General features: G+C 57.1%; 1 protein-coding gene across 4 annotated transcripts in view; it reads left to right on the top strand.

Moving 5' to 3' along the window:
• The window catches only part of TXNRD2 (thioredoxin reductase 2), a 49,686-nt gene extending 24,906 nt beyond the window's left edge, over positions 1-24,780 (top strand). For 3 of the 4 annotated variants that reach the window (XM_045065330.1, XM_013051359.2, XM_013051358.2), the window contains exons 9-18: positions 2,451-2,470; positions 3,336-3,427; positions 6,245-6,419; positions 15,732-15,868; positions 19,019-19,114; positions 19,421-19,513; positions 21,048-21,119; positions 21,286-21,383; positions 23,107-23,316; positions 24,504-24,780. In XM_045065330.1, the coding sequence (XP_044921265.1) occupies positions 2,451-2,470; positions 3,336-3,427; positions 6,245-6,419; positions 15,732-15,868; positions 19,019-19,114; positions 19,421-19,513; positions 21,048-21,119; positions 21,286-21,383; positions 23,107-23,230 (907 nt within the window). In that variant the 3' untranslated portion in view covers positions 23,231-23,316; positions 24,504-24,780. Of the gene's footprint in view, positions 1-2,450; positions 2,471-3,335; positions 3,428-6,244; positions 6,420-15,731; positions 15,869-19,018; positions 19,115-19,420; positions 19,514-19,949; positions 20,483-21,047; positions 21,120-21,285; positions 21,384-23,106; positions 23,317-24,503 lie in introns of those variants that run through there. The other variant, XM_045065329.1, reaches the window with a different exon arrangement.
• Positions 24,781-25,121: the final 341 nt, after the last annotated feature.

Below are 25,121 nucleotides of genomic sequence, written 5' to 3'. Positions count from 1 at the left end.
TCAGGGGCTCCCAGGATGGAGGGTGGTGACTGGCCACATGGGCCAGTGCCCTTGTGTCCAGGTCTCTTAATGTAGTGACAAGGTGAGGGTTTCCATCCTGCGGAGGCTCACTTGGGCCCTTCCACCCCGGACCTGACAAGCTGGTCCTGACTTCTGCTGCTGCCAGCACCCCTGTCCTGTGGCAGGTCAAGGCCGGCACTGGTCCTTGCTCCTTGGCAGCTGACCTTGGCCCTGTTGTTCCCAGGCCCCCTTTCTGGCCAGGAGTTTCCTCAGCCACCAGAGGAATTTCTGTGCAGTTTCAAGGCTACAAAAAAAAACCCCAAAAACAAAAAAAACGAAACAACAACAACAAAAAAACCCAGAGCCCAGAGCCCCTCTTCTGGCCCTCCCTACCTCTTGCGATCTAGAGACTCCAGAATCTGTCTGTCTTTGCTCTGGCGTTTTCCTACTTCAGCTCATTTGAAGGGGGTTTTCTGAGTTCTTGGAGCCTGGGTTCTGCAAAGAATAATGACCATTTGACAAATTGGGGGTAGGGTGGAGTGAAAACCAGTATTGTTGATAAGACAAGAAGAGACTTCAAATTACCTTCCAGAAGGCAGGACGCGTGTTTGTTTATGAGATTTGAGCTCTACACATGCAGTCAAGGCACCCACTTTGGAGTGGCTGAGCTGGCTGGCACCAGCCTCCTCCCAGATGTGCCCTCTGTTGGCAACTCAGAGCTGGTGGCCTGAGAAGGGTGGGTCCCCGTGACTGGGAGGTGAGAGTGGGAGGCCCAGAGTGCTGAGGTGGCTCAGGGATAGGGGGACCTGGGGGTTCCACATCTGTGTGGCCGCCTGCCTACTTCCCTGTCCGGCTTCCCAACCACACAGGGCAAGAAGTGGTGAGGGACCAGGGGGCAGCAGAAACAAAGCAGTCATGCCAAAATCCGGAGACTGCCCTCCCGCATCCTTAGCAATGTAATACAAGGGTCTGGAGATGTCCTGCAGGTAATAGCTGGCAACTGGCTAGCTCCTGCTGGAGGGCCCACGTCCCAGAGGCCAGAAGTCTCCAAGACAGGCCAGGACAGCCCTGTTGTCCAACAGAGGGGCTCCCATATCACACGACAGCATGATGTGGCTGTGGCTTTCACATCTTAGAGGAAAGCTTGTGCTTCTCACCACATACATCGAGCACAAAAGAAGTTAGATTGTGTCATTTTGAAAACGTCCTTCTGCAAAGACCTACCTGTTACACACCTGTGTGTGTTGCCACATCCACGTGTGGATCCACGTGAACGCCACCGTGTCTGTTTCTTAGACATTGCCAGGCCCATATGGGACCCTGAATGCATCTCCGTGCTCCTGCCAGCTGCGGGGCCTAGTGTTCTTCTCAACTTTCTCATGCGGTGAGCTCTGTTCACTCGCCCCGAGCGTGACTCCAGCCCAGTTCTGTCCCCGGCCCCCGAGAGGAAGCCGTGTGCCAGTTGCCTCCCGCGGGGCACCTGCGGCAGTATTCCATGGGATAGACTGCTTTTTGAAATGGAATTATATCATTAGTACCTGCCGGGATTAGTGCTGACATTGGGCTTATCCGTCCTTACATCACCTCCTCTTGTTCAAAGGCTGAAGGGGTGATCTGACAAGCCCACCCACATGTTGCCACCGGGGCCAGGAATTTTCGGTCTGTGTTAGGCTGTGCGCATGTGTGTGTGTGTTTGTGCTGGTGTGCATATGTGTTCACATATGCAGAGTGGAGCTGAATCACAAGAGAGGGCTTATGCCTCTAGGGTAGATATTTTAAATGACTCTTCTGGGTCCCAGTGTCCCTCTATGTCTCCCGCTGCCCCCAGGTGTCCTCATCTTTGCTCCAGGGAACTGGCCCTCCACGCCCTGGCCTGTGTGAGGTGGGGCTGGACAGCCTGGCCTTCCAGGGTCCGAGGATGTTCTGAATAGCCACTGCTTTCCCAGAATCCTCCCTGCTGTCTGGTGCCCTCCCCATCCTGCAGAGCATGTCTGCCACTGGAGATCCAGAGGGAGCCCCATGGCAGAGTTTACATTAGGACAGAAGGAAGACCATTCCCCTTGTTCCACTGGGCTTTTCCTCCACACACCCGTGGACTCCACATTGGTCGCTCTCCTGGGATCTCTCGCAGGACATGGGCTATTCTGTCACTGACCACTCACATCCTTCACCACCTGGCAATTTTCTGATTCAGTGACACTGTGTTTGTCATTTATCTCACAGTCAGAGCCTCTGGGAAGTGGGTTTTGTACCTTGGGACAACCTGTTTGAACAGTGAGCCTCAGCTGATTCATCAACAGTGACACATCAGCTGACCAGGCACCTTGCAGGGAAGCTCAAGGGCCCTGTCCCCCCCGGCAGAGGCCCCCTTCAGGACAGCTGCATGGGGGCCATGGTGAGCCACGTATGGTACTCACCATTCTTTCCCTCTGTGTCCTTTCCTCTAACAGGTTGGTGGTCGGGGCCAGCTGTATCCTTTGCTGGCGTACAGGTGACAGCCGGCTGTGCTCACAGGCCTGAGAGGGGACACCCGGTTCCTACAGCCCCTCCCCCATGGCCCTCCCTTCCAGCAGGGAGGACCGTCTGCCTCCTGGAGTCAGGCGTTTCCAAGGCCACTCAGGGCAGATGACCTGTACCCGGGGGACAATTTGAGGGTGACCTTTGAGGCTAGGGCTTCCTGGAGGCATTTCCTGAGCTGTACACTGAGACGCCTAAGCCCTTCAGGGCAGCTGGACACAGCCGTGAGGCAGGTGGTGCTCCCTGGCGAGCAGTCCCATCCGGGCCTGTTCCTTCAGAAGGAGCGGTAACATCAGAGAGGCTCAAGGGAGGAGCCAGGGAGGATCTGAGGTCAGGAGAGGGGATAGCTGAGGGAAGGGGAAAGCTGGGACTGCTAGCTGGGAGCCAGGTTCGAAGGTGGCTCTTCCTGTTCTTTTATGAAGGACACTCTTCCCTTCTGTTGCTACTCGGACCCCTTGGGGGTCCTGGCACCAAAGGCTGACATTAAATTACAAGGAGCCTGGACAGATGCCCCATGGAGGCAGAAGCCACCTGGCCTTGGGTGCTGGAGGGTTCCCCTGTGCCGTGGCTCTCAGAGTCCCCTCCTCACTTTGGGCATGTGTTCCTGAGGTTGGGGTGCAGGAGGGGGTCTTTGTGGCTTGTGTTGGGAGCCTCTTCCAGGCTGACTGGAGATTGTGGGGGAGCAGGTGGCTGGCCAGAGCACTGGGGGTGTCTGGCCACAGCTGCTGCTTTCCCAGAATCCTTCCTGCTGCCTGGTGCCCTCCCTGTCCCTTGGCTCCTGATGTCATGATCCATTAGCCTTCCTTAGCCTCTGGCAGACGTGGCCCTGGAGTGTGCTGGGTTCCTCACCGGTCTCGGATTGGACACCACCGTCATGATAAGAAGTATACCCCTCCGGGGCTTTGACCAGGTATGGCCGTGGGTGCCCCAGCTCCCACCCTGCGCTCTCTCCCAGGCGGGTGCAGGTGTGGTCGGGGAGTGAGGTCTCGGTCTTTCAAAACTGGCCCTTGTGTTGAGTGAGGAGATTGTTCCTGAAACAGAAAACACCTGCCAGAGTGTGGAAGGAGGGGCTGGCCCATGGAATGTGTGGTAACGTCCCCCCAGATCGAAGGGACATTGCTGGGCACAGCAGGCCAGCCTCATGGACCACAAGGTTGGGTCAACCCTCTAGTCCCTCAATTAGAAAGCAGAAAGAATGTGGTGGCTAGTCCGCTGTCCCCCGTCTTCCCTGCTGAACTCCTCTGGTGTCTGAGCAGGGTGCCACCTCTGTGGGGAGCACCAGGTTGGGAAGCAGGTACCAGACTGGTAAGGCCATGGGAGCCTCAGGAGGTGGCAGAAAAGAGGAATGTATGAGTCAAGACGAGCACTTGGTGGCTGTCCTGGCTGGCGGCCCACTGCCCTGAGTGCTCAGAGTGTCCCACACAGCCTCTGAGGCCCCGCCAGTTCCACGTCCTGTCCACTGCATGGGGCCAGCGCCTCTCACGGCCTGCCTGTCAGTTGGCCACTCCTGACAGCCACATGGCAGGAGCTCAGAGGGCCACCCTGTGGGGTCTAGAGAGTACAGGTTGTCCTGACCTGCGTTAGGGCCATAGACGCCCTGCTGATGGCAGAGGCATCCATGTCAGGGGCACGTGGTTTGCTGTTTGTTTGTTTGTTTGTTTGTTTGTTTAACTAAAATTCTTCAAGGAAAAGCCACCTATTAAAACCCAAGTCTAGGGGCGCCTGGGTGGCTCAATGGGTTAAAGCCTCTGTCTTCGGCTCAGGTCATGATCCCAGGGTCCTGGGATCGAGCCCCACGTTGGGCTCTCTGCTCAGCAGGGAGCCTGCTTCCCTTCCTCTCTCTCTGCCTGCTTCTCTGCCTACTTACGATCTCTGTCTGTCAAATAAATAATAAATAAAATCTTAAAAAAAAAAAACGAAACAAAAACCCAAGTCTAGGGCTGTCACTGTCAAGATGTCAAAATGTCCTCTCACGTGCCTGAGAAGGAAGACAGACCCGTCTGTCTGTGCTCTCCGGCCTTGTGAGCTCTTGCAGGGGTGGGGAAGCAGTGGGCCTGCCATGTACAGCGCCCAGCCCCAGCCCACCCGGTAGATGCTGTATATGCTGTGTGCTAGCTTTCTTGCTTTCTTTCTAAGATTTTATGTCCGAGAGAAAGAGAAAGAGCAAATGAGTAGGGAAAATGGCAGGCAGAGGGAGAAGGAGGCTCTCTCCTGAGCGAGGAGCCCGATGTGAGATTTGATCTCAAGACTTCGGGATCATGACCTGAACTAAAGAGAGACCCTTAACCGACTGAGCTAGCCAGGCCAGGCGGCAACATCTGGGAAGGTCTCGGTGCCTCGGGCCATGGGTGGAGATCGCCAGGCGCAAACCAGACAGGAGCCATATGAGGCCACGCTGTAGGACACTGAGAAGGACAAGGCCTATGGAGTGGGGGGCCCATAGGGACAGGGACCACTCAGAAGACTGGCCTTCCAGCCCAGGCAGAGGTTGGAGACCGATGAGAGTGGATGCCCTGGGACATGGGGGCACAGTGGGGAGGCCAGGTGACTCAGGCCCTGCCTCAGAAGGATGTGCAGCCCCGGTGGCAGGCACATGGTCTGGCCATGTGGCTCAGTTGGGCCCAGTAGTGTCCCCATGGACTGCGACAGAGACTCCAGGCTCGTCAGGAGTCCAGAGGGAGGAGCCGCCTACACTTGTGTTCCCGTGACTCATGTGACAGTCCTGAACAGGCAGGGCTCCTCATGGTGTATGTCTCTATATGAGTGGGCACCAGAGGATTTAAACAGTGGATTCTATTTCCTCTTCAAAGAGGAAGCTTTGTCTGACTGGGGCTCTGGCCAGCACAAGCCCTGCCACTGCCCCCCCACCCCCGCAGTGGCCCCAGGAGCTGAGCCCCCATCTGCAGCCAGGGGTTACAGAGCCTCCGAGGCTGGGAGGAGGGAGCCCTCTCTGCAGATGCCAGGGTCCACCTCCACCCACCCCACCATGCCTGTTGCCTTGTATATCTTGGTGGGGAGCAGAGGGGCGCACCTACTGTCCCAACTCCCCAGAGGCAGAGAAGGTGACAGCATTTGGCAGTGGTGGCAGGAATGGAGCCAAGTGTCATCTCATTCAGCCAGTCCAGAGCCCCCAGGGGAAAGGGGTGCTTCTCTGTCAGTGTTTTCAGTGAAGACTTAGTTAATCAGCATGTAGAGAAGACCCTGAAGGTCAAGTGCATCCTAACCCAAGGACCCCAGATTCTCGGATTTGGAGCTGGCATCAGGTGCTCTCCCAGCTCCGCCCTCCGTTCCACTGAGAACAAGGGGACCCAGAAGTGGGGGTGGACAGAGGCTCCCTAGCAGCCAGGGGGCCTTGGACCTTCCCCTTCGAATGGACCTTTCTTGGGCTCCTCTAGGGCTTTTTCTTTTCTTTTCTTTTTTTTTTTTTTAAAGATTTTATTTATTTATTTGACAGAGAGAGATCACAAGTAGGCAGAGAGGCAGGCAGAGAGAGAGAGGAGGAAGCAGGCTCCCTGCCGAGCAGAGAGCCCGATGTGGGACTCGATCCCAGGACCCTGAGATCATGACCTGAGCCGAAGGCAGCGGCTTAACCCACTGAGCCACCCAGGCGCCCTCTCTAGGGCTTTTTCAAGCAGGCAGGAGACCATGTCCTCTCCTCCCACAGTTGTTAGGAGTGGATGTTCTCACTGCCACCCAGGCCTCACAGCACATCTCTTATGCTTTGCAGCAAATGTCTTCCTTGGTCACGGAGTACATGGCGTCTCAAGGCACCCGGTTCCTGAGAGGCTGTACCCCCTCCCGAGTACAGAGGCTCCCAGATGGCCAGCTCCAGGTTACCTGGGAGGACCCCAGCTCTGGCAAGGAGGACACGGGCACCTTCAACACTGTTCTGTGGGCCATAGGTAAGGGCACACCGAGCCACAGGTGAGCCGCATGGAGACCAGCAGCATCGCCTTCCCCTTCCTGCTGTCTCCAGAGCTCCCCTTGTCCTGCTGGCTTTCGGGTGGGCCAACTGTCATAGTATACCTCTTAGGCCATCGGAACAGCCCGTGGAGGTGTTTCCCTCACCTCCATTGGGTTGGTTTGAGCTCTGCAGGAATAAATGCCTCACTGGCTTTTGTGGAAACCACACTTTGCAGATCTCCCAAGATGACGTCAGTGATGGGGCCGAGGCCTTGGGCCTTCCTCTGCTGCACATGGCTTGGAAGCCAGCGCACCCACATGTGGTTGTGTTCTCATCCTCCCATTCTCTGAGAGGTGTGGGTCTAGCTTTCTGTGGGGAGAGGGGGGCGAAAGTCGAGCAAGCATGGCTGGACAGAGTTAGCCTGTTGCTGCCATTGCCGGACGTACTCCCTCCCGGGCTGGCTCCTCCCTGCACCGCAAGGGAGCAGGATGGAGAGTGGGGATGGAGTAGGGAGACACCTGCCCAGGGCCTGGGCCTCAGCTGGTCTGAGGGAAGGGACATGGGCTCTGAGGAAAGGCGCCTTGGCCAGGAGCCAGGCGGGAAAAGCAGAGAGCTCAGAGTGTCCGTCGTGAGCCTGCCTGTGGCTATGAGTGGGGTCTGGCCCTGTGCACTATTTCCAGTTCACCAGGGTCTCTTTGCACTGAGCCTGGTCCATTGTCCCTCCTCCGTGAGCCCGGGCTCAGAACCGTGTAGCTGTCAGAATCCTCAGCCACCCCCACGTCGGTTTATCAAATGTTTACTGAGTGCTCAGAGGGGCCGTCATGTCAGCGTCTGTCAGGACCTGGTTGGCCTAGTCCCGGCATCCCCTGCGGGGAGGCTCCCAGGAGGAGCCGGGCTGTGTCACAGAGCAATGTGCTTCTGAGAAGCTTCTCTGGTTTTCCTGAGTCCTCAGAATGCTTGGAAATCAGACCATGAGATAAACTCTGAGGGAGTCGGAGCCCTTCACTTGTGTGTGGTCAACACAGGCAGATTTAAGGAGCAAGGAAAACTCCTTGCAGTTCAGTTAGTGCCTCTTGCCCAAAACTTAGTAAATGGCCATAGGAAATACTCTTGTTCAGTTCATAAAAGTAAATTGAAGTAGGTTTATTTTGGTAAACACCGTGAAAGATTCTATAACTATTCAGGTCCAGAAGTGTAAGTTGACATTTATCTTAAAGTCCGTTCTAAAAGGGGCAGTGGCAAGTCTCTCCCCTCCCGTCTGCACTCCCAGTCTCTTCCTTTGTCCCCTGATAACACCTCGGGGACCCCAAATACCCACATCCCTTCTCTCGCTGTTGGACAGAGGCAAAGGCCTATGCCAATATGCCGTCCGCTCAGCCTACGCTGAGGGCAGCAGCTCAGAGGGCAAGGGGCTGTGCCCTGGGGAAGCCTCGAGGTCCTCCCAGCTTCCAGACAGGTCCCTGGTGGGTGACAAGCCAGGCCCCCGGTGCACATGCCTGCCCTCCCCTCTGCAGGAGTCCGTTTTATTTTCTATATTTTCAAAAAGAGCATCCCCCAGACAGTCTGCCCAATGTGATTGATGCTGGGGGTGGAAGCTTTTCACAGTCCTTGGCCTTTGACCTTGCTTCCCGAGGCGGCGCTGTGGTGGCGGCGGCGGTTTCTGGCACGCCTCCTGGGGCTGTACGGGCATGTGCTGACTTTGCTGCTAGCTCCCGGGCCAGGTTTTGTAAACAATTGGGAGCCACTTCCCAGTTTAACAACTGGGAATGTTTTCTGCCGGTTTACCCCGATAAGCCTTTAGCCAAGCATCGTTTCTGCTTGCAATGAAGGACGATCAGTGGGCCAGGAGGTTAAAATAAAGCTCTCTTGGGGCCCGAAGGGCTGGCGCAGCAAATAGCTCCGGCACCATGGGTCCTGCTTCAGTAGCGAGTGCTGCGTGCACACCAGCGGGACTTTGACGTGTGCGAAAAACAGGAGGGAAGGATGGCCCTCGTGTCAGGAGGACACACAGCAAGGGCCACGAGGAGCTTCCGTGGGGCTGAGCTTGTGCTTGGCACCGGGGTCATGGCTGGTGAGGACGGTCTGCGCAGGGATGGCGAGGAGCTGCAGTCTGCAAGCCGGGAGGACTCCTGAGCCTCTTCCTCAGCCCAGCCTTGATCTCCACGTGGTGGATTAAACACATTAGCAGTTAAAGCAGTTAATTGCTGTGCAGGGGGCCGGCTCATTGTTTGTCTCTGAATCACCCACCCACACCAGGTGTCTCAGATAATAGACTGGGAACTCGCAGCGAGGAGGATTTCCTGTCTGCAGATGTGCCGATTACGGTGCTGAGTGAAGACAGTCAGCCTGCGCCTGCCGCGGGCTCGAATTCACCCTGTGCAGTTAACCAGTTGTGGCCTGAATCCTCAGCCATCGGGGGCGGCCGTTGGGGGCGGGGGGGGGAAGCAGGGGCAGGATGGGGCAGGACAGGGACACTGACGGGACACTTGCGTGTGGAATCGCTTCCCAGCTGGAGCTCGGCTGAGGTTCAGCTTCGACTTTGTGTCCGAGGCTGGACGAAGGGTGGCTGGAGCAAAGCCCTAGGAAAACCGGCCGCTCAAACTCTCCTGTGCCCCCCAGCATCTCTAGCCTCCTGGAAGGTTTCCTGGCCCCCTCTCGAGGCAAGGGTGGACACTCTTGGTTCTTCCCTCCCTGGGCCACAAGAGTCCTGCCCACAGTCAGAAGGCCCAGACGGCTGGTGTCCCCACCACCCGGAGTGCCAGGAAGGGCCGTCCTAGCCATTCCTCAGCAGCCCCGTTGGTCTATTAGGAATCAGCCACTTCCTCTTCCTCGGATTTTGTCTTAGCAGGGAAATTGGTATCACCCACCTGGGTGTGAAACCCACAGATAACTTCCAAGTCTCTAAAATGGCATAAAGAGAGCCAGCAGGCGCTGGAGGACTGGCTTTCTAGTTTCTTGTTTTTGTTTTTGTTTTAAATCTTATTTATGGGGGCGCCTGGGTGGCTCAGTGGGCTAAGCCGCTGCCTTCGGCTCAGGTCATGATCTCAGGGTCCTGGGATCGAGTCCCGCATCGGGCTCTCTGCTCAGCAGGGAGCCTGCTTCCTCCTCTCTCTCTCTCTGCCTGCTTCTATGCGTACTTGTAATCTCTCTCTGTCAAATAAATAAATAAATCTTTTAAAAAAAAATCTTATTTATGTATTTGGGAGAGAGAACATGGGGTTGATGGTGGTAGAAATAGCAGAGGGAGAAGGACAAGCAGACTCTGTGCTGAGCACAGAGCCCAACGGGGGGGCTTGATCCCACAACCCTGAGATGATGACCTGAGCTGAAGACCTGGATGGTCCACTGACTAAGCCACTAGGTGCCCCCCTACTCCGGCTCTCCAGCTTTAATCCAACCACCATATTGAGGACCTCCCTCCCTGTAGAGCCCACTTACACAAAGTGTACCCATGGACCACAGCCGGGGAGGTGCTGGCACCTGTGGAGACAGGGATGGGGCTTGCGGTACCCGGGGAGTGGAGTGCGACTGCCCAGGGTGGGCTGCAGACTCGGGCTCCCCTCTCTACCACGGGGACTGCTGGCTTTGGTTTCCAGGGGGCCGCCTTGCTCAGCTACATTTAGCTAATGGGTCCTCCATCCCACAGACACCCCTTCGAGTCCTTGTGGACTGTCTCCCCACCCTCCACCCCCCACCCCTGAGTGCTGAGCAGCAGCACTAGGACCTGGAGGCAAAACAGAAGTGAGCCCCCGAGGCTGGGAATTCATGGGTGTGTGTGGAGGTGATGTCTCTTGAGTCCAGCAAGAAGGATGAAGCAGTCCAGGCTCCTGTGCCCCCTGATAGCCATGAGAAGAGCCCAGGCTGGTGTGGGGCTGCTGGAGAGGGACTAGCAGGTGGAGCGTGGGTGCAACCTTGTTGAGAGAAGCCCAGTCCAAGGCCCCTGGGCCTGTTCTTTGGGGCCGTGTCATGCTGTGGCTGTAGGAAACTGCACGAAGCTGTGTTCCTCCCGGGGGGGGACCTCGGAGCAACCTAACGCATTGTGACAGGTTCCCACACGTGGACTCCCCAGGTCACCTAAGGCCCACCTTTCTCAGCTCCCCAGGCCTGAAAGGGGAGCACTGCTCCGCTCATGAGCCTCACATATTCTAACACCTTTTATTTCAGTTTAAACGTCAAGTTTGTAACTAGCCACGTGAAGAGAGACCAGTCTGTGTGTATGTGGTGTGTTTTCTTGGAGGGAAAGGAGATGTTCAGGGAGTTCTTCCTGTCGCCCCCCCCCCCACAGGCCAAGGGAAGCGGCTGGGCCTGAGACCTCAGCCTTCCCCTGCCACACCATGTGGCCCTGGGTGATGGACCCCAGCTCGTGAGCCAATACCGTCGACTCTGGCTGTCATTCATCTCTGCTGTGGCTCACTGTGGCACCAACCCATTGCAGAGGCAGGGCAGCGGGAAAACAGCCTCCGTGCTCACAGACTGGCCCTCTGCCCTCTGGGAAGCCCTGCACTGCGGCAGGCCGGAGAGCTGGCTCCTGCCCGTGTCCAGGGTCACCTTGACCCCCACAGCCGTCAGACCCAGGCCAGCCTACCTCCGCACTTATGGTCTTTTTACCAAATCAGATTCAATATTTGTGATTAGAACTTAGTGGAAGCAAGTTGTTTTTTAAAAAAAGAAGAAGAAAGTCTTAGTGAAAATGGTTATAAAGATAAATAGGCATCTTTTTTTGTTTTGTTTTGTTTTTGCATTAATGTGCACTATCTAAATTTTGCAAGCGCTACTGGGAGCCGTCAACCAGCAGGAAGGTTATATTGATATTTGTAATTGTTACAGCAATAATTACCACCTACCAGTGAACGTGTCCCTTCCTGGGGGTTCCTGTGGACCAAACTGCCACTGGGCCTGGGCTGGAGGCTACACCACGTTCCAGGGCTGGCTCTGGGGGTTTAGGGCCCATATGAGCTTATTTTATGTGTTGTCGGTGCTGCACACAGGCTTGAATGGGAAAGGCCCATGTTGTGTTTCATGCGGAGTGGACAGTGGTGAGAGGTGTCCTCAGGTTGGCCTGGGGGGCAGTGGCAGGTGCTGGTGGTCACAGTAAGCCTCCAGCCTCAGGTCACGCTAAGGTGCTCAGGTGGTGGTAAGGCTCACTTATTCATTCAGCAAACGTTGAGCCCTACCTGGACCCCAGGACAGCAGGTTGGGTCCTCTGCCCTGTTCTTGGGGCCCCTAAGGTGTAGACTGGGGTTCTGGGGCTATTTTAGCAGGGGCCATTTGAGAAAATAAAAGGAGCCCTTTGCTGTTGTCATCCTTTCCCCTAAAGTCCCAAAGATGACAAGAGACACATAATAAACTTTTTTAAAAGGTGAGCCTCAAGGGATCGATACTAGAGGTGCCAAAGGTGTGAGTTCTGCCTTCCCTGTCTGGCCCAGGGTGACTCGCAGGCCAGCCTAGGGGGAGTGGCTGACTCTTGGGGCCCATGCATGTTTCCCCCCCAGGAGGGATGCGAGGAGGGGTGCTCTGTGAACCTGTGTGAAGCTGTTGGTCTGGTCTCCTGGACCTCCACCCTCCTGATACTCGCCTACGTCTGTGTGATCAGAGCCCCTCATTCGCCCTGTCATACTCCTGCTGGCACTTAAATCTTAACTCATTATACGGATTGCCCTTCACTCGTCGGAACGTGTGCTCCAGGCAGGCGTGAAATTGGAGGGAATGCCCGTTTTCCTGTAACAGGGAGACAGAGGCCCAGGAAACTGCATATGTCCAGTTGTCTGTGTCCCTGGGCCCAGCTGAGCAGGTAGGAAGGACCAAAACTGCCATCTGGGGAGTTTTTTTTTGACCTTCAGCTTTCTCCAGCCTTCTCCAGCTGGCTTGGTGAGCGTGGGGGCCGGGCTGCCTCCCCAGACCAGTAGCGGCAGCTGGTGGGACTCTGGGGCCGTGAGAGGAGTGCTGGTCTGGTCCAGCTGCCCCGGGAGCTCTCAGGCTGATTGCGGCTTCCTGCACTACTTCAGGGCCCCAGGATGTCCTAGATGCCAGGACTGTCTTATGTTGGTAACACCAGGGTCACTTAGAGGGACTCAGCAGACGAGGCTGAGCCTGGTGAGGGAGGCATCTCTAAGGATCCATCCACACATTGGTTTGGACTCTGCGTCTGAGGAGGAAGTGAGAACATGTTTGTTTCTGGAATCTTGACACCCTTGTTGTTTGCAGTAAATAGGAGTGTCACTCAGGTATCATGTGAGAAGCTCTTGCAAGGCAGTCAAGTCATGGAGATACGCATAAATGAAATTAAAAAGGCAAGGAATGGGCAGTTCACAAGAGGAAATACAGCTACTGAATATGTGGCCCAAAGTCCTTAGTTTTACTGGTAAATATACTGGTAGTCAAAGAAGTGGAAATTAAAACTTCAGTCAGAGGGAAGGAACAAGCCCCAGAAGGGGCCACCATCCAGGCACAGCTCCCTGCCCTGGGCCCGGGGAAGCCCCGCCTGGTCGGCGGGCCTTCCTCTGAGGACTGTCCCGAGGAACTAAACCGACACACAGACAGACTGCCATCCCCATGCCGGTGGTGTCCAGGGAGCAGAGATCCGGGAACCAGGCCTGGGAGCCGTTCAGCTGTACTCAGCAAGCCCGAGCTGGGTACCAAAGAACCAAGACCCCAGGGAGCAAGAGATCCCGGGCCTTCCGCAATTTGGGCGTATTCTGTCTACCCCTGCTGCTGCTACCCCTTTTAAGTTTATCTCCATATTCCTTGAGACCTGGGATGTGGTTAGACTGACATCTCTGAGGTGTAGGGTTACCGTGGTTACCACGAGGCCCAAGGAAATGCTTCTCGTCTCCCGGGACCTGCCAGGCAGGAGTGCTGTGTGGCCAGCGTCAGAGCAAAGTAGTCTGTGGGCAGCCGGCTTTGTCCTTGGACGCTCCAGCCTCAGCCTGGAGCAATCGCCAGGAGACCGTGAGCCTGGCAAGCTGCTGGAGGCCCTGCTCCCTAAAACCGGCAGTCTGGGGCGGAGCCTGAGGGCTCAGCTCTGAGTCCCCTACCTGCAGGGACTCTTGGCCCACCCTGCAGACCCCCACCAGGCCTGCCCACTGGGCCCAGCTCTTTCCTTGCTGAGGCGCAGCCCCTTCCAGTCCCTTCCTAGTTGCAGGAGAAGCTCCCAGGTGACAGCTGGATCCCCTACTCAGGAATCAGGCCTGGGGCCCCCATGCTGCCTCCTCCAGGCAGGAAACTGGCCAGCGTGGCGTGATGCGCTCCACACACCCACGCGTCTCTGCTCACTCAACTAGGGCCGGCATTGGTGCTGTCAGAGGGCAGGGACCTCCAGAGCCTCAGGTCGCGTCGCCAGTGTCTGGTATGCTGGGCAACGGGTGTCCACCCACCCAGCACCTGATTCTTGCGGCCAAGCATACTGAAGAGGCCGGAGCTGACTCCCCATGAACTTGAGAAGCACGGCTTAGCTGAGTCTCTGTGTTTTGACTTCCCACTCTGGGAGAGCAGCTGGAGACTTAAGGTTTCCCTTTCACAGGACTTGGTCTTCCAGATGCTCAGCTTAGCATCACCAGCCACCCGATCTCTCGTGTATCTGAGACAGCACGAGCTGTGGGAATTGTGCCTTTGAAACTGTTCGTCTTTGCCTTTAGGACATACCGGGAGCCCTGCGGGGCTGCCTCTGCCCTCCCAGGGCCCCCCAGGAAGAGCTGACTCCACCACCCCTTGGCTTAGTGAGACCACACTGTCTGAACTAGGGGAGACCTCTGCTGGCACTCGGCGGTGACAAGGCCCAGGGTTGGAAGCATGTGAAGCTCGGCAGGGAGGCTGCTACCGCTGTCCCCTGCTCCTGCCAGCTTTGTACCCGAGAGTTGCTCACCAGGATTAGCCAAAAATGACTGCACCCAGGGGTGGTTATGGTGTGTGGTTTGGGCTCTTCCTTTCTGCCCATTTCTAATCTCTGCTCTAGAGGTCTCCAAGCTGGGAATATCTGCTGACCAGGCCTCTAGCCCCACTTGCTGCCAGAGGGGGTTTGCGTGGCCTGCCCCGAGACCCTGAGCAGGGCTTAAGTCTGTGCCTTCTCGCTGCCTGCTCTGGAGGACATTCTACTGCCCAGCTCTGGGGACACAGGGCCACCGCCTATTCACACAGACCCAATTTGAGGGCAGGAGAGACTCATAAATCCATCACGAAGCACCATCCTGAGCATGGGCCTGCGGGAAGAGCATCCCGTGGGAGGGTGGGAACACCGGGGTCGCAGAGAGAGTGAGAAGGAGCATTCCCTATCCCAGGAAGGGCCATGTGGGGACTCAGGAGGCTATGGGCTCACTTGGGGCCCACAGGCGTGCTCCGCAGAGACTGAGATGCACATGCACCTGGCACTGCTGGAAAACGTGCACAGGCTTATTCTGTGAGATCCCGGGTTGTGTATGTCCCCTGTCTTCCCCTCAGGGTCCGATGCCTTCAGAGGCTGTGAGGCCCTGTCGCGCTGTGTCCGCAACTACGGCTACAGTGACCTTCGATCATGCTCTGCTGTGTCCACAAGGCATCCAGGCCCGAGGTGGGCTGGCGGGCTCCCCAGAGCCTGGCCCCTGCCGTGGGGAAGGGTTGAGATCACTGTCCAGCGATGGGGCGTGCATACTGCTGGGTCATCTCTACTTTTAGACTTTTTCTGTGGTCAGAGCCTTTAGAACTTTGTATTAAGAAAATGGAGAATGAATGAATTTCCAACTCAAATGTGACTTCATGGGGTTTTGCCTGTCTTCTTTGAATGGCTTGTAAGCTTTATTGTCAGGATCTAATCGTACAGTGGAAATATGGGTTGGCGTAGTCTCCTGAGCAAATTATCTTTGTCTGTGCTGGGTTATCAACCACATATCCAATTTGGCCCCTGGGTTTCAGATTGTTTACAAATTATAGGGACTTTTTTTTTCCTTTTCCATTTTTCTTTTTTGTCGTTTGAATATGTGAACTGCTTATATAATTAAAAAACCAAAATTGTATCACAGGACTTTAGAGAAGTCTTGTCCCCGCCTGCTTCCTCCACCCCTTTCCCTTCCTTTCTGTTCCTCCTCATCCTGCTTCCTCCTCTTGTCAACTCTGTGCAAGTAACGGTGTGGGGCTGCGTGCGTGTGTGCCTCGGGCGTCTGTGTGCGTGCGTGTGTGTGAGGCTGCAGAGGCCGACAGCCCCTCCACGCTGTTGTGCTTGATATTTTGATATATTCTTGACCCATGCCAAGTGGGCATGCCGAGAAGCATTCTGATTCAAGGGAGGAATCTCAGTGGGAACTGCTGAACGTCTTTGAGCCTTGCACTTTATTTCCTTCAGGTCGCATTCCAGAAACCAGAAGCCTGAATTTAGAGAAGGCTGGAGTACACACCAGCCCCACCAGTCAGAAGATCCTGGTCGATGCTCTGGAAACCACCTCCGTCCCCCACATTTATGCCATCGGAGATGTAGCAGAGGTACGGCCTGTACATACCACCTGGTGTCACTTCCCCGTGCCCCCACCCGAGCTGGGCCTCAGGGACCTGACGAGGCTCACAAAGGCTGTGGGCCAAACCCCAAGTACTACTGGTAGTCTCAAGTGCTGGGAAGGATTGGGCACCAGCCTCTGCTTACTCAAATGTTTCTGTGGGGGGTGGGGGGCTGAGGGGAGGCTTAAAAACGAAGAGCGCCATCAGCAAATCCCTCTTGTCTGCTCTGAGGGAGGGACATCTGTTTGCACACAACATGGGTCTCGACTTCCTGAAGGTGGGCTGGCGGTACAGAGCCCTAGAGATGCTCCTGGTGGGCCGATCCTTGGGGCTGTCTGGCCCTGTAGCCCTGAGCGTGACCTCCTCACCTCAGTTTACCCTCTCATCTGAGGATGGGTCAGTACTGTCCCTGACTGGGCTGTCAGATGGGGACACAGCCCCACTCACCAGGCCTGCCTGCTCCTCTCCTTGTGAGTCCCTGGCAGAAGCCCTGCCCCCCAGCCTGGGAGGCATCTGGTCCGCACCCCTCCCCTCTTCATGGCCCCATCATGGCTGGTCAGTCATGGGACCCCTGCTCCCCCGACCACCTTCCCAAAGCCCCTGGAGCAGTTGGCCTCTCCTATACATTTGCATCATGGCTTAAGGAAGTTGGCTCAGGTGGGGCCTTGGCCAAAGAAGCCTGAGAGATACACCAGGGCCCCCAGACCCCAGCAGGGCTCTTGCTGGCCAGTCCTGCCAGCATCATCAACGTGTTAGTCCTGGGGCTGCCATTACAAATCATCACAAGCTGGGTGGCTTAGATTGTTAGAACTGTATTCTTGCACATTCTGGAGGCCGGAAGTCTGTGTGGGCAGGGCTGGGCTACCTCCGAAGCCTCTAGGGGAGGACACGTCGTCATCCATCAGGCAGTGCAGACTTGGAGCTACAGCACTCTCTGCTGGTCTGTGTGTGTGTGTGTGTGTGTGTGTGTGTTTACACGCGCACGCATGTGTGTCCTTGTTTCTTTCTTCTTGGGATCCTCATTGGATTTAGGGCTCACCCTAAGTGACCGATCCTAAATGGTCTCAATTCTTTCCTTAATTACGTCTGCAAAGAGCCTCATCTCCAAACAAGGTCCCATTCTGAGGTTCCAGGCAGACATGAACTTGGGGGATGCCTTAAACCCGCTGTGATGTGTTCTAGCATCAGCCACTTTTCTGGGTTCTTTGCTGCAGGAACAGACAGAAGTCGTAGCTCTTATGGTGACACCCTGGTCGTAGTCACAGATTGATAAGTGAGTAAGTGAACTGTTTGAGGGAGATGTCAGAAGATGCTTAGTGTGGCGGTCAAGGGAAGACCTGAGGGAGGAGTAGAGCGAGCTAGAGGCCCAGGCCAGCCCAGTAAGGATGCTCGTGCCTGCCCCAGAGTGTAAGCACTGCCCTGCCCCCACTCACCCCAGAGCCCACTTTGGGAAATGCCTGGAGGTGGGAGAACCGGAATCTGTGGCAGGTGGGTCCCTGGGTGGGGCATCCCAGAGCTGAAGGAGCACAGGTGGCAGTTGTCCCCGTCCTTCCCTCAGCCTCTGCTGTAGCTTAAGATGGCTGGGTCTTCCGGAGAGCCTGACACACTCATGGAGACAGACCAGGGCAGGAGCCCATGCAAGGCTGGGCTTTCCCTTTGTTCTTGAGGGGCCAGCCTACCCATCTGGCACAGGCCCCTCTTGCAGAGACCTGACTCCATACAAACCCCTCCTGCAAGGACAACACGGCCCCTGCTGTGCCCATTGTACCAGACGGATCACTCCCTAGCTGTGCTCCGTGCTGGCACATGAACCACAGGGCTGCCCCTTGAGTCCCTCAGGCTGCCCGTGGACCCAGGCTCATGAAATGGTACATGAGGGGAAGCAGACCACCAAACGGAGACAGGACCCCGGGGACAGCTTGCTGGAGCGTGTGCTCAGAGCTCCAGCCCATCTTCCCACCAAGACCTTTCTGACTGTCCAATTGACCTGTTGGTGTGGACAGAAGTGAGTGGCTTCACGTGCCCCCTGGACCGGGCAGTGCTGTTGCTCACGTGATCTCCGATGGTAGGGACGTGGCATTCTCTGGTGGCCCCTCTGTGTTCATCCTGTGTGCTGCACTCCAAGATAGCACCCATGGTCCTGGGAGAGAGTGCCATGCAGATTATACCAGGCTTTCTGCGTACCCCAGGAGCTGAGTGCGAACATAGAGGAAACCATAGTATTTCAGACTGTTTTGCCAGAAATAGTACACACAAAGGCGGCATCTACTGAAATATTAAATCCACTGAGTTGGAAAGGTCCTTCAGGGCAGTCCAAAGAGTTAACACTAAACCAGTGGTCCGGTGTGCAGTGGGGAAGAGTCCCACAGGCGGGCGGGGCGGCCATTGTCTGGTGACATATTGTGCTGCGCGCATGGACGTTTCCGCACTTAGTCAGGCCCGGTGGAATGCACGGGCTGCTTTCACGAGTTTATCTCTGCGGATCTCTATTCATTTCTGGAATGTCAAACAACATCTGCATTTCCTGCTGCTGCAGAGGTGATTGGCAGCCGGTCCCAGGCCGACGCGTGTAGGAACATGGGGGGCTGTGCACCCCCCACCCCACCCCCCTGGCTCCTGGAGCGGGACACACCCTGCGACGGAGGGGCCTCCAGCAGCAAGGCATTCGGATTTGGGATTTGTAATGGACTGTGACGTGCAAGCCAAGCTGCATGTCAGGCACACACGAAATCCTTCTAGGGCCCGTTTTAGCCTGAATCCTGGTTACTACAGACAATTAAGTAGGAGCGGGTACTCCGAGCTCTGTCCTGAGGGCAGCTCTCCAAGGTCACCAACATGAAGAAGGGGTTCAGAGGGAAGCCACAAGTCAGGGTGGGTAGTGTGGCGGGGCTCACTGGCAGCTCACCTGCTCTTCCAGGGATGGGGGCCATAACCGCAGGTGGCTCCCCAGAGCAGGACAGGGAGAAGGAAGCAAGCAGGATAAGCAAACTGTCCCAGGGCCCTGCGCCCAGAGACAAACAGGCTTTGGAGGTTTTGGATGGGGAGAAGCTTCACTAGGAAGGCATGGGCGGCGGCAGGGGTCCTGTGGAGACTCCCCCAGACGTGCTGAAGTAACCCTGGGCTCCTCCCATGCATCAGGGGCGGCCTGAGCTGACACCCACGGCCATAATGGCAGGAAAGCTCCTGGCCCAACGGCTGTGTGGTCAGTCCTCAGACGTGATGGATTATGAAAACGTGAGTACCCTCTGCCCTTCAGTGAGCTGCATCCAGCCTGGAGACAGGGTAACTCTTGGTGCGGGGACGGGGTGGGGGGCGTGCATGAGCCTGTGTGCACGCTCACAGGCATGTGGACCTCTGTGTGTGCACGCACACACTCATGAGTAAGGTTTAGCTTTGTGGGAGTGGCCTCGCAACAAGCAAGGGTAGCTCCCCCACCCCCTCTGGCAGACTGCTAACTTACATGTCCGGGGACCTGGCCTGAGTGGGGATCTTCAGTGTTGGGTCCCCAGGCGTGTACCTCACTTGGGACTGGCTTTCCAGGTTCCCACCACCGTCTTCACCCCACTGGAGTACGGCTGTGTGGGGCTGTCGGAGGAGGAGGCTGTGGCTCGCCACGGAGAGGAGCACGTGGAGGTATGTTGGGGCTCCAAGGACAGAGGGCTGCCAGGACACAATGCCTGTGTGGCGCTCACACCCTGACGACAGCCCTTCCCCAACCCAGACCTGGCAGGCAAGCAGGAGCATTGGTGTCCCTGCTTCCTGGGGCCTGCAGTTTGTCAAAGTGGGGCGGGGGGCCCAGAGTGCTGGCCAAGATATGGCATGGAGGGACACTTGGGACAGGAGTGCTGGAGGACAGTCCCAGAAACCAGGGCAGCATTGGGCTGTGGCCCTTCACGGGGCATGTGTCTCCCTCTACCTGGAAAGGCTCCGACTCTCCCAACCTTCTCTTGCCATCGGCTTCTGCTCCCAGAGTCCTGCTGCCCCCACTCTACCACAGCACAGCTGTGGCTTCAGGTACCCCCACCTCCCTGCCACCCCGGTCTCTGTTCCTGATCTGCGATTCGTCCAGCTCTCACAGGCCCCCCAAAAACCCGGATTTAAGTACTCCCCCCGCAAAGGAAGACTGCCTCTTGAGTGTGCTCAGTCAGCTTGCCGTGGCCCTGGGGTGGCCCCTGAGGGTACCCTAAGTGGCCTGGCAGGAGCGGGGAAGCCGGAAGCCTCCAGCATGACTTCATCTTGCTACTGCAGCAGCTTGCAACGGACCGGGAGAAACTAGCCCCTGTGTGGCCACCACCACAGGCCTCGTACCCTCTGGGAATGAGTCACTGGGTTCCAGGGCCTGCCCCTTGCCCCAGCGCCCCGGTCCCCTCCATCAACGGGCCAGGCCTGACAGGCCAGCCTTCCCCCCAGCACTTTATTTGCTATTTTTGTTTGATTCATCACAAGTACATGGGGACATATGTTCGTGGCATTCTATAATGTTGTTTTATGTTTCACAATGTTGAATGGCCAAATACGCTTTGTTTGTTTTCTTTTCAATTCTGTCTTAGTTAGAACAATATTCTCTGAAGTTCCATTAATTAATAATGGCTGTGCAGCACATGTGAGGGCCCTGCTCATTTTTTACTCAGCCGCAGCCCCGAACACGCTGTCGAGCCCTTCTTGGGTGCTGAAAGCCTCTGGCCGACAGCTCCGGTGTGGGCCAGGGGCCTCCCCAGGCCTGCCTCCCCCTCCTTGCTCAAGTGAAGGCCCAGCCAGCACTAGGGTACCCTTGGGAGGCCACAGAGCCACTGGGTGGGCTGAGCACCCCCTTCCACTGCCCATCATCACCCCATCTGCTCCTCAGCATCCACCTGGTGTGACGCTCTGAGACTCGGGCTCTGTGACAAGACATGGTGGGCTCCACTTAGCCAGTCTGGGGCCCACTCTGCTACTGTGGTCCGTGGGGGCCTTGGGTCTAGGTGGGAAAGGTTCTGTCTTGCAGACAGTGTGGCCCTGGCCAAAGGTTGGTTTTGTGTGGGAGTGAGAAGGGTGGTATTCACAGCCAACCCCACCATGTCCTTACCCCACCCACAACATGCAGGCCACGTGGGCAGTTCTGGGTCCCCACCCCATCCCTGCAGCCCAGGAAGCTATTGACTCTAGGAATTGGTATCTTGTCCCTTAGGTTTATCACGCGTATTATAAACCCTTAGAGTTCACAGTGGCTGAGCGGGATGCGTCCCAGTGTTACATAAAGGTGAGTGTCCTTGTGGGCCATGCCAGGAGGTGAGAGGCAGGGAAAGAGCTGGCACCCGGGGGTGGGGAAACTCCCTGCAACTGCCCATCCCCCCCGGGCAGGCCCGCCTGTGCAACCCCGGGGCCCTGTCACTAGCCAATCGGACCATTGATCATGTGGCTTTCAGATGGTGTGCTTGCGGAAGCCCCCACAGCTGGTACTGGGCCTGCACTTCCTTGGCCCCAACGCAGGCGAAGTTACTCAAGGATTTGCTCTAGGGATCAAGTAAGTGGGGAGGGATGTTAGCGTTGTGCACTGTTTTGGCGCCTGTGGCTCTTAAAGTTGGTGGCGCTGCAGTGGGAAGTCTGCGGCTGTGATGTTGCTCTTAGGTACCATCATCTGCATGCTTGGTAGACCATCTCCTCAGACACGGCAGCTCCCGTCACAAGAGAGGCAGCTTTCTTCTCCAGCCAGCTCTTAAGCCAGCCATACTGTGTCATTCTGTGGCCAGGCCACCTGGGGGGCCAGGGGAGAGGCCCGAATCCAGGGCCAGCGAGGGTGGGTCCCAGTTTGGGTCTTCTCTACTTAGAATGAACAGGGCTGGGGCCCTCCTTCACGGGGCCCAGCACACCTGCAGTCATGAGCAAGGTCCGCCCACTGCCCCAGGGCCGGCATGTGCTGTGCTTTGCGGGGTCCCGGGTTCCCAGGCTTGCCTGGCACTTTTGCTGCTGGAGGCTCTGGGTGGGAGTGGTTTGTCTGGGGGCAGAGGGGTGTGGGGCTGTCAGAGGCAGGAGGGTGGAAGGCAAAGTGGAGCTGAAGGAACAGAGAAGGGCTGCATGGGCCACCCCACCATGTGCTTGGGGCTTGGGGCTGTGGCCAAGATCTAGCCTCAGAGGCTGGTCTTAGGAGGTCTTAGGACAGGGTGAGAGGTCGAGGGGCAGGCCCCATCCAGGAAGACTGATGGGGGCTATGAGGGACTAGTCCAGACACCCCAGGGGCACCCCAGGCTTCCTGGCAGGTAACAGTAATAATTTTAGGACAGAGCCAATAGAGAATGTGAACGGGCCATTCACAGGTAAAGAAAGCTAAAATAAATAGTAGAAAGATGCTGTGCATTGTTTGGAATTTTTAATGTAATTAAAACACCAAGAAACCATTTTGGTCAGTGAGGGTTGAAAGGTTTGATACCGTCCAGTCTGGTGGTGATCATTTCCAGCACCTGCACTGTGGAGACACTGAAGGTTTGAGCAAATCAGGGGAGTGAGGGGACCCATGTTCAGAGATAGTCAGGAGGAGGGTGTGAACCGGACGCTCCCTCTGGGGGCCTTCTGCCCACAGTTTGAAACACACGCTTGTTCAAGTTGGGAACTCGCGCACCAGCTATTGCAACATGTGTGTATAGATGGAAGGAGGGCTGTTTGTGGCGGCCCCTTCTGCTGACAGTGGCAGCGCCCTGCGGGGAGTCCTCACTTACTGTGCCTCTGAGGAGGGGCCTGGTGCCCCGTGGGTGGTTGCCGCTGCAGGGGGAGGGGACGTGTGTGTGACAAGAGCTGGGTGCTGAGCAGAAGAGCGCCGTGAGCAGGACCAGGCCAGGTCGGCGCAGGGCTCATCAAAGTGGGCTCGACCTAGCTCACTGGAGCAGGTGGGGAGAGGGAGCAGGCCCACAGAAGGAGTATCTGGAGCCATGGACCCAGGTAGGTCTGCTCCTGGCGGGCTGGGAGCAGCAGGAAGCCTGGATGGAGCCGGTGAGGGGGCTGAGGGGAGTTGGGAGGTGGGGCTGCTTGGCATTTGCTGGGAGACACGTGGGAGACAGGTCCAGCAGAGGTGTGTGTGGGTGTTCCTGGCTGCTGGCTGGAGAAGAGGGTAGTGTCCAGGCCTGGGGAGCAACGAGGAGACTAGGACTTCCAGGGCCCTCCCATGTGCCATCTTCTGAGAGACGGGATGATGTGGACGTGCCACCCCGTGTGGACTCCTCTCCTGAACCCCTCCCCCGCCCCGCTGTGTGCAGGTGTGGGGCCTCCTATGCACAGGTGATGCGGACTGTGGGCATCCACCCCACCTGCGCTGAGGAGGTGGCCAAGCTGCGTATCTCCAAGCGCTCGGGCCTGGACCCCACCGTGACGGGCTGCTGAGGGTAAGCAGCCATCCCTGCCCAGACAAGGGCACGTGGCATGCCTGCAGCCCCCCACAGCCAGGTTCTTCGGAGGCTCACATCCAGGTACACAGCTGGGGCAGGCTCTGGGTTTAAGGCTGGAAGCATGGGGTGGGGGGCGGGGGGTGGAGGAAGTGTCGCTGTGACAGCTCTCTCCAGATACATGGGAGGCCACAGCCACCGTGCCAACCTCAGACATGGGAGCCCTGTGCCCCAACTACAGGAGCTGAAGAAACAGGGCTGGGAAGGAGGCCCTGTGAGGGCACCCCTCCCTCACAACAGGACACCCTCCCTCCCCAGACACTGGCCTGGCTGCCGCTTGTCCCCAAATGCAGGAAATGTCTTGAGGCTGGGCTCACACCCTAGTGGCCTGTCTTGGCGCTGGGGGGAAGCTGGGGGACACTGGGCTGACTGAGCTCAGTGGGCTGTTGGGTAGGAGAAGCAGGCCTCCCTTTCCAGCTTCACTCCATGCAGAGCTGCACTGGCTCGTTTCTCTGTCACCCAGAAGGTGGAGACGCTGCCTTGTGCATGGCAGTGGCCCACACATCTGGTTCTGTTAGAGCTTTGCAAAGTTTGGCCCAGCCGGACAGCAGGCAGAAGCCTTGGGGTCTGTTCACCCCAGCCCTCTTCTGAGGAGGAAGAAATTAGTGAGTTCCTCCCTGACCCCTGCCGAAAGGTTGCGTGTGGTCAGGACCTGTTCAGCTGGTCCTGTGAGACATTCTGCAAGCTCTAGCAGCCCCGCCTGGGGTGTCCCTTGTAGCTGTCGGCCTCTCCCAGGTTTGGGGTACTGAGGGCTGAAGTAGAGTATAGACAGAGCAGGGAGCACCCCACGAGACACCCTCAACCAGGCCTCAGGGCCTGAATGGCAGCTGAAGGTCCCATGGATTTGGGCACAGGCCTGGGGCTTCTCTTGGGGGCATCCTGGGCACCCACTGTCCTACAGCCTCCACAGCCAGGGCTGCCCTTGATACGGACAAATGAAGGGCATCTTGAAGAAACTTCTCATCAGAACATCGTACCTAACAGAGCTGTTTTGTAAAGAGCCAGCTGTGTTTTTATGATTTCAAAATATTTTTTAATAGTGTAGCGTTCCCTGCGACGCATCAGGCTGGTGAGGGCAGGGGCTCTCTCTGGGGCCCATGTCTCACCTGTCCGCAGAGACTCCTTCTGTGTGTGGGCACGGGAGACATGGCCAGGCCAATGCAGGGATGGCGTGACTCTCCCATGCTGAGCACCGCCCCCCCCTCTTGTAGGACACCAGAGGCTGAGCCCAGGCAAGCCTCACCCCTGGAGAGCCCCGGAGGTCGTCGGCGTGGGTGGCCTCTGGACGGACTGCCCACGTGCCCCGCAGGGATGGCTCCAGGGCTCGTCAGCCCCTGCACCTCGCGCACCCTCCTGCCCAGGCCAGCCCCACCAGCCCCCAATGCCAGAAGATGACGGTGTGTGCAGAAACCCACCCTGTGGGCTGCCCACATCTGAGCTCCCCACCTGGTATTTCTGGAGTATAAATAAAGAGGGTGTTTTTCTGAAGTGTGCCCCTATCTGTGCTGTCCCTAATGCACCCCCAGGACGGCCCGGGTTGGGGTGGGGCCTGGCCGCCCCAGGCCTGTCACACACAAACCTATTCTCCTCCCCTCACAGTTGTCAGTCAGGGCACCGCTCTTGAGCTGTCCGCATGCCCCACGACCCCTGCAGCCACACCTCAGAAGACCCTGACCCTTTCTCCCAGGCACAGGGAACAGAGCCAGCACCACCCCCCCCCCGCCCCCTCTGCAGGGTCTACCTGCGCCTCACAGCAAAGCAGACACTCAGCAGGGGTGGGGAAGCCGCTGGCTTTGTTCCAGAGCTACTTGCCAGTGTTGTGGCCCGGT

The sequence above is a fragment of the Mustela putorius genome, unplaced genomic scaffold (genome assembly GCF_011764305.1).
Source record: "Mustela putorius furo isolate JIRA1106 unplaced genomic scaffold, ASM1176430v1.1 tig00003858_pilon_pilon_pilon, whole genome shotgun sequence".
Taxonomy (NCBI): domain Eukaryota; kingdom Metazoa; phylum Chordata; class Mammalia; order Carnivora; family Mustelidae; genus Mustela; species Mustela putorius.
The sequence above is the reverse complement of the archived record's forward strand: the minus strand, read 5'-3'. Positions and strand labels throughout refer to the sequence as shown.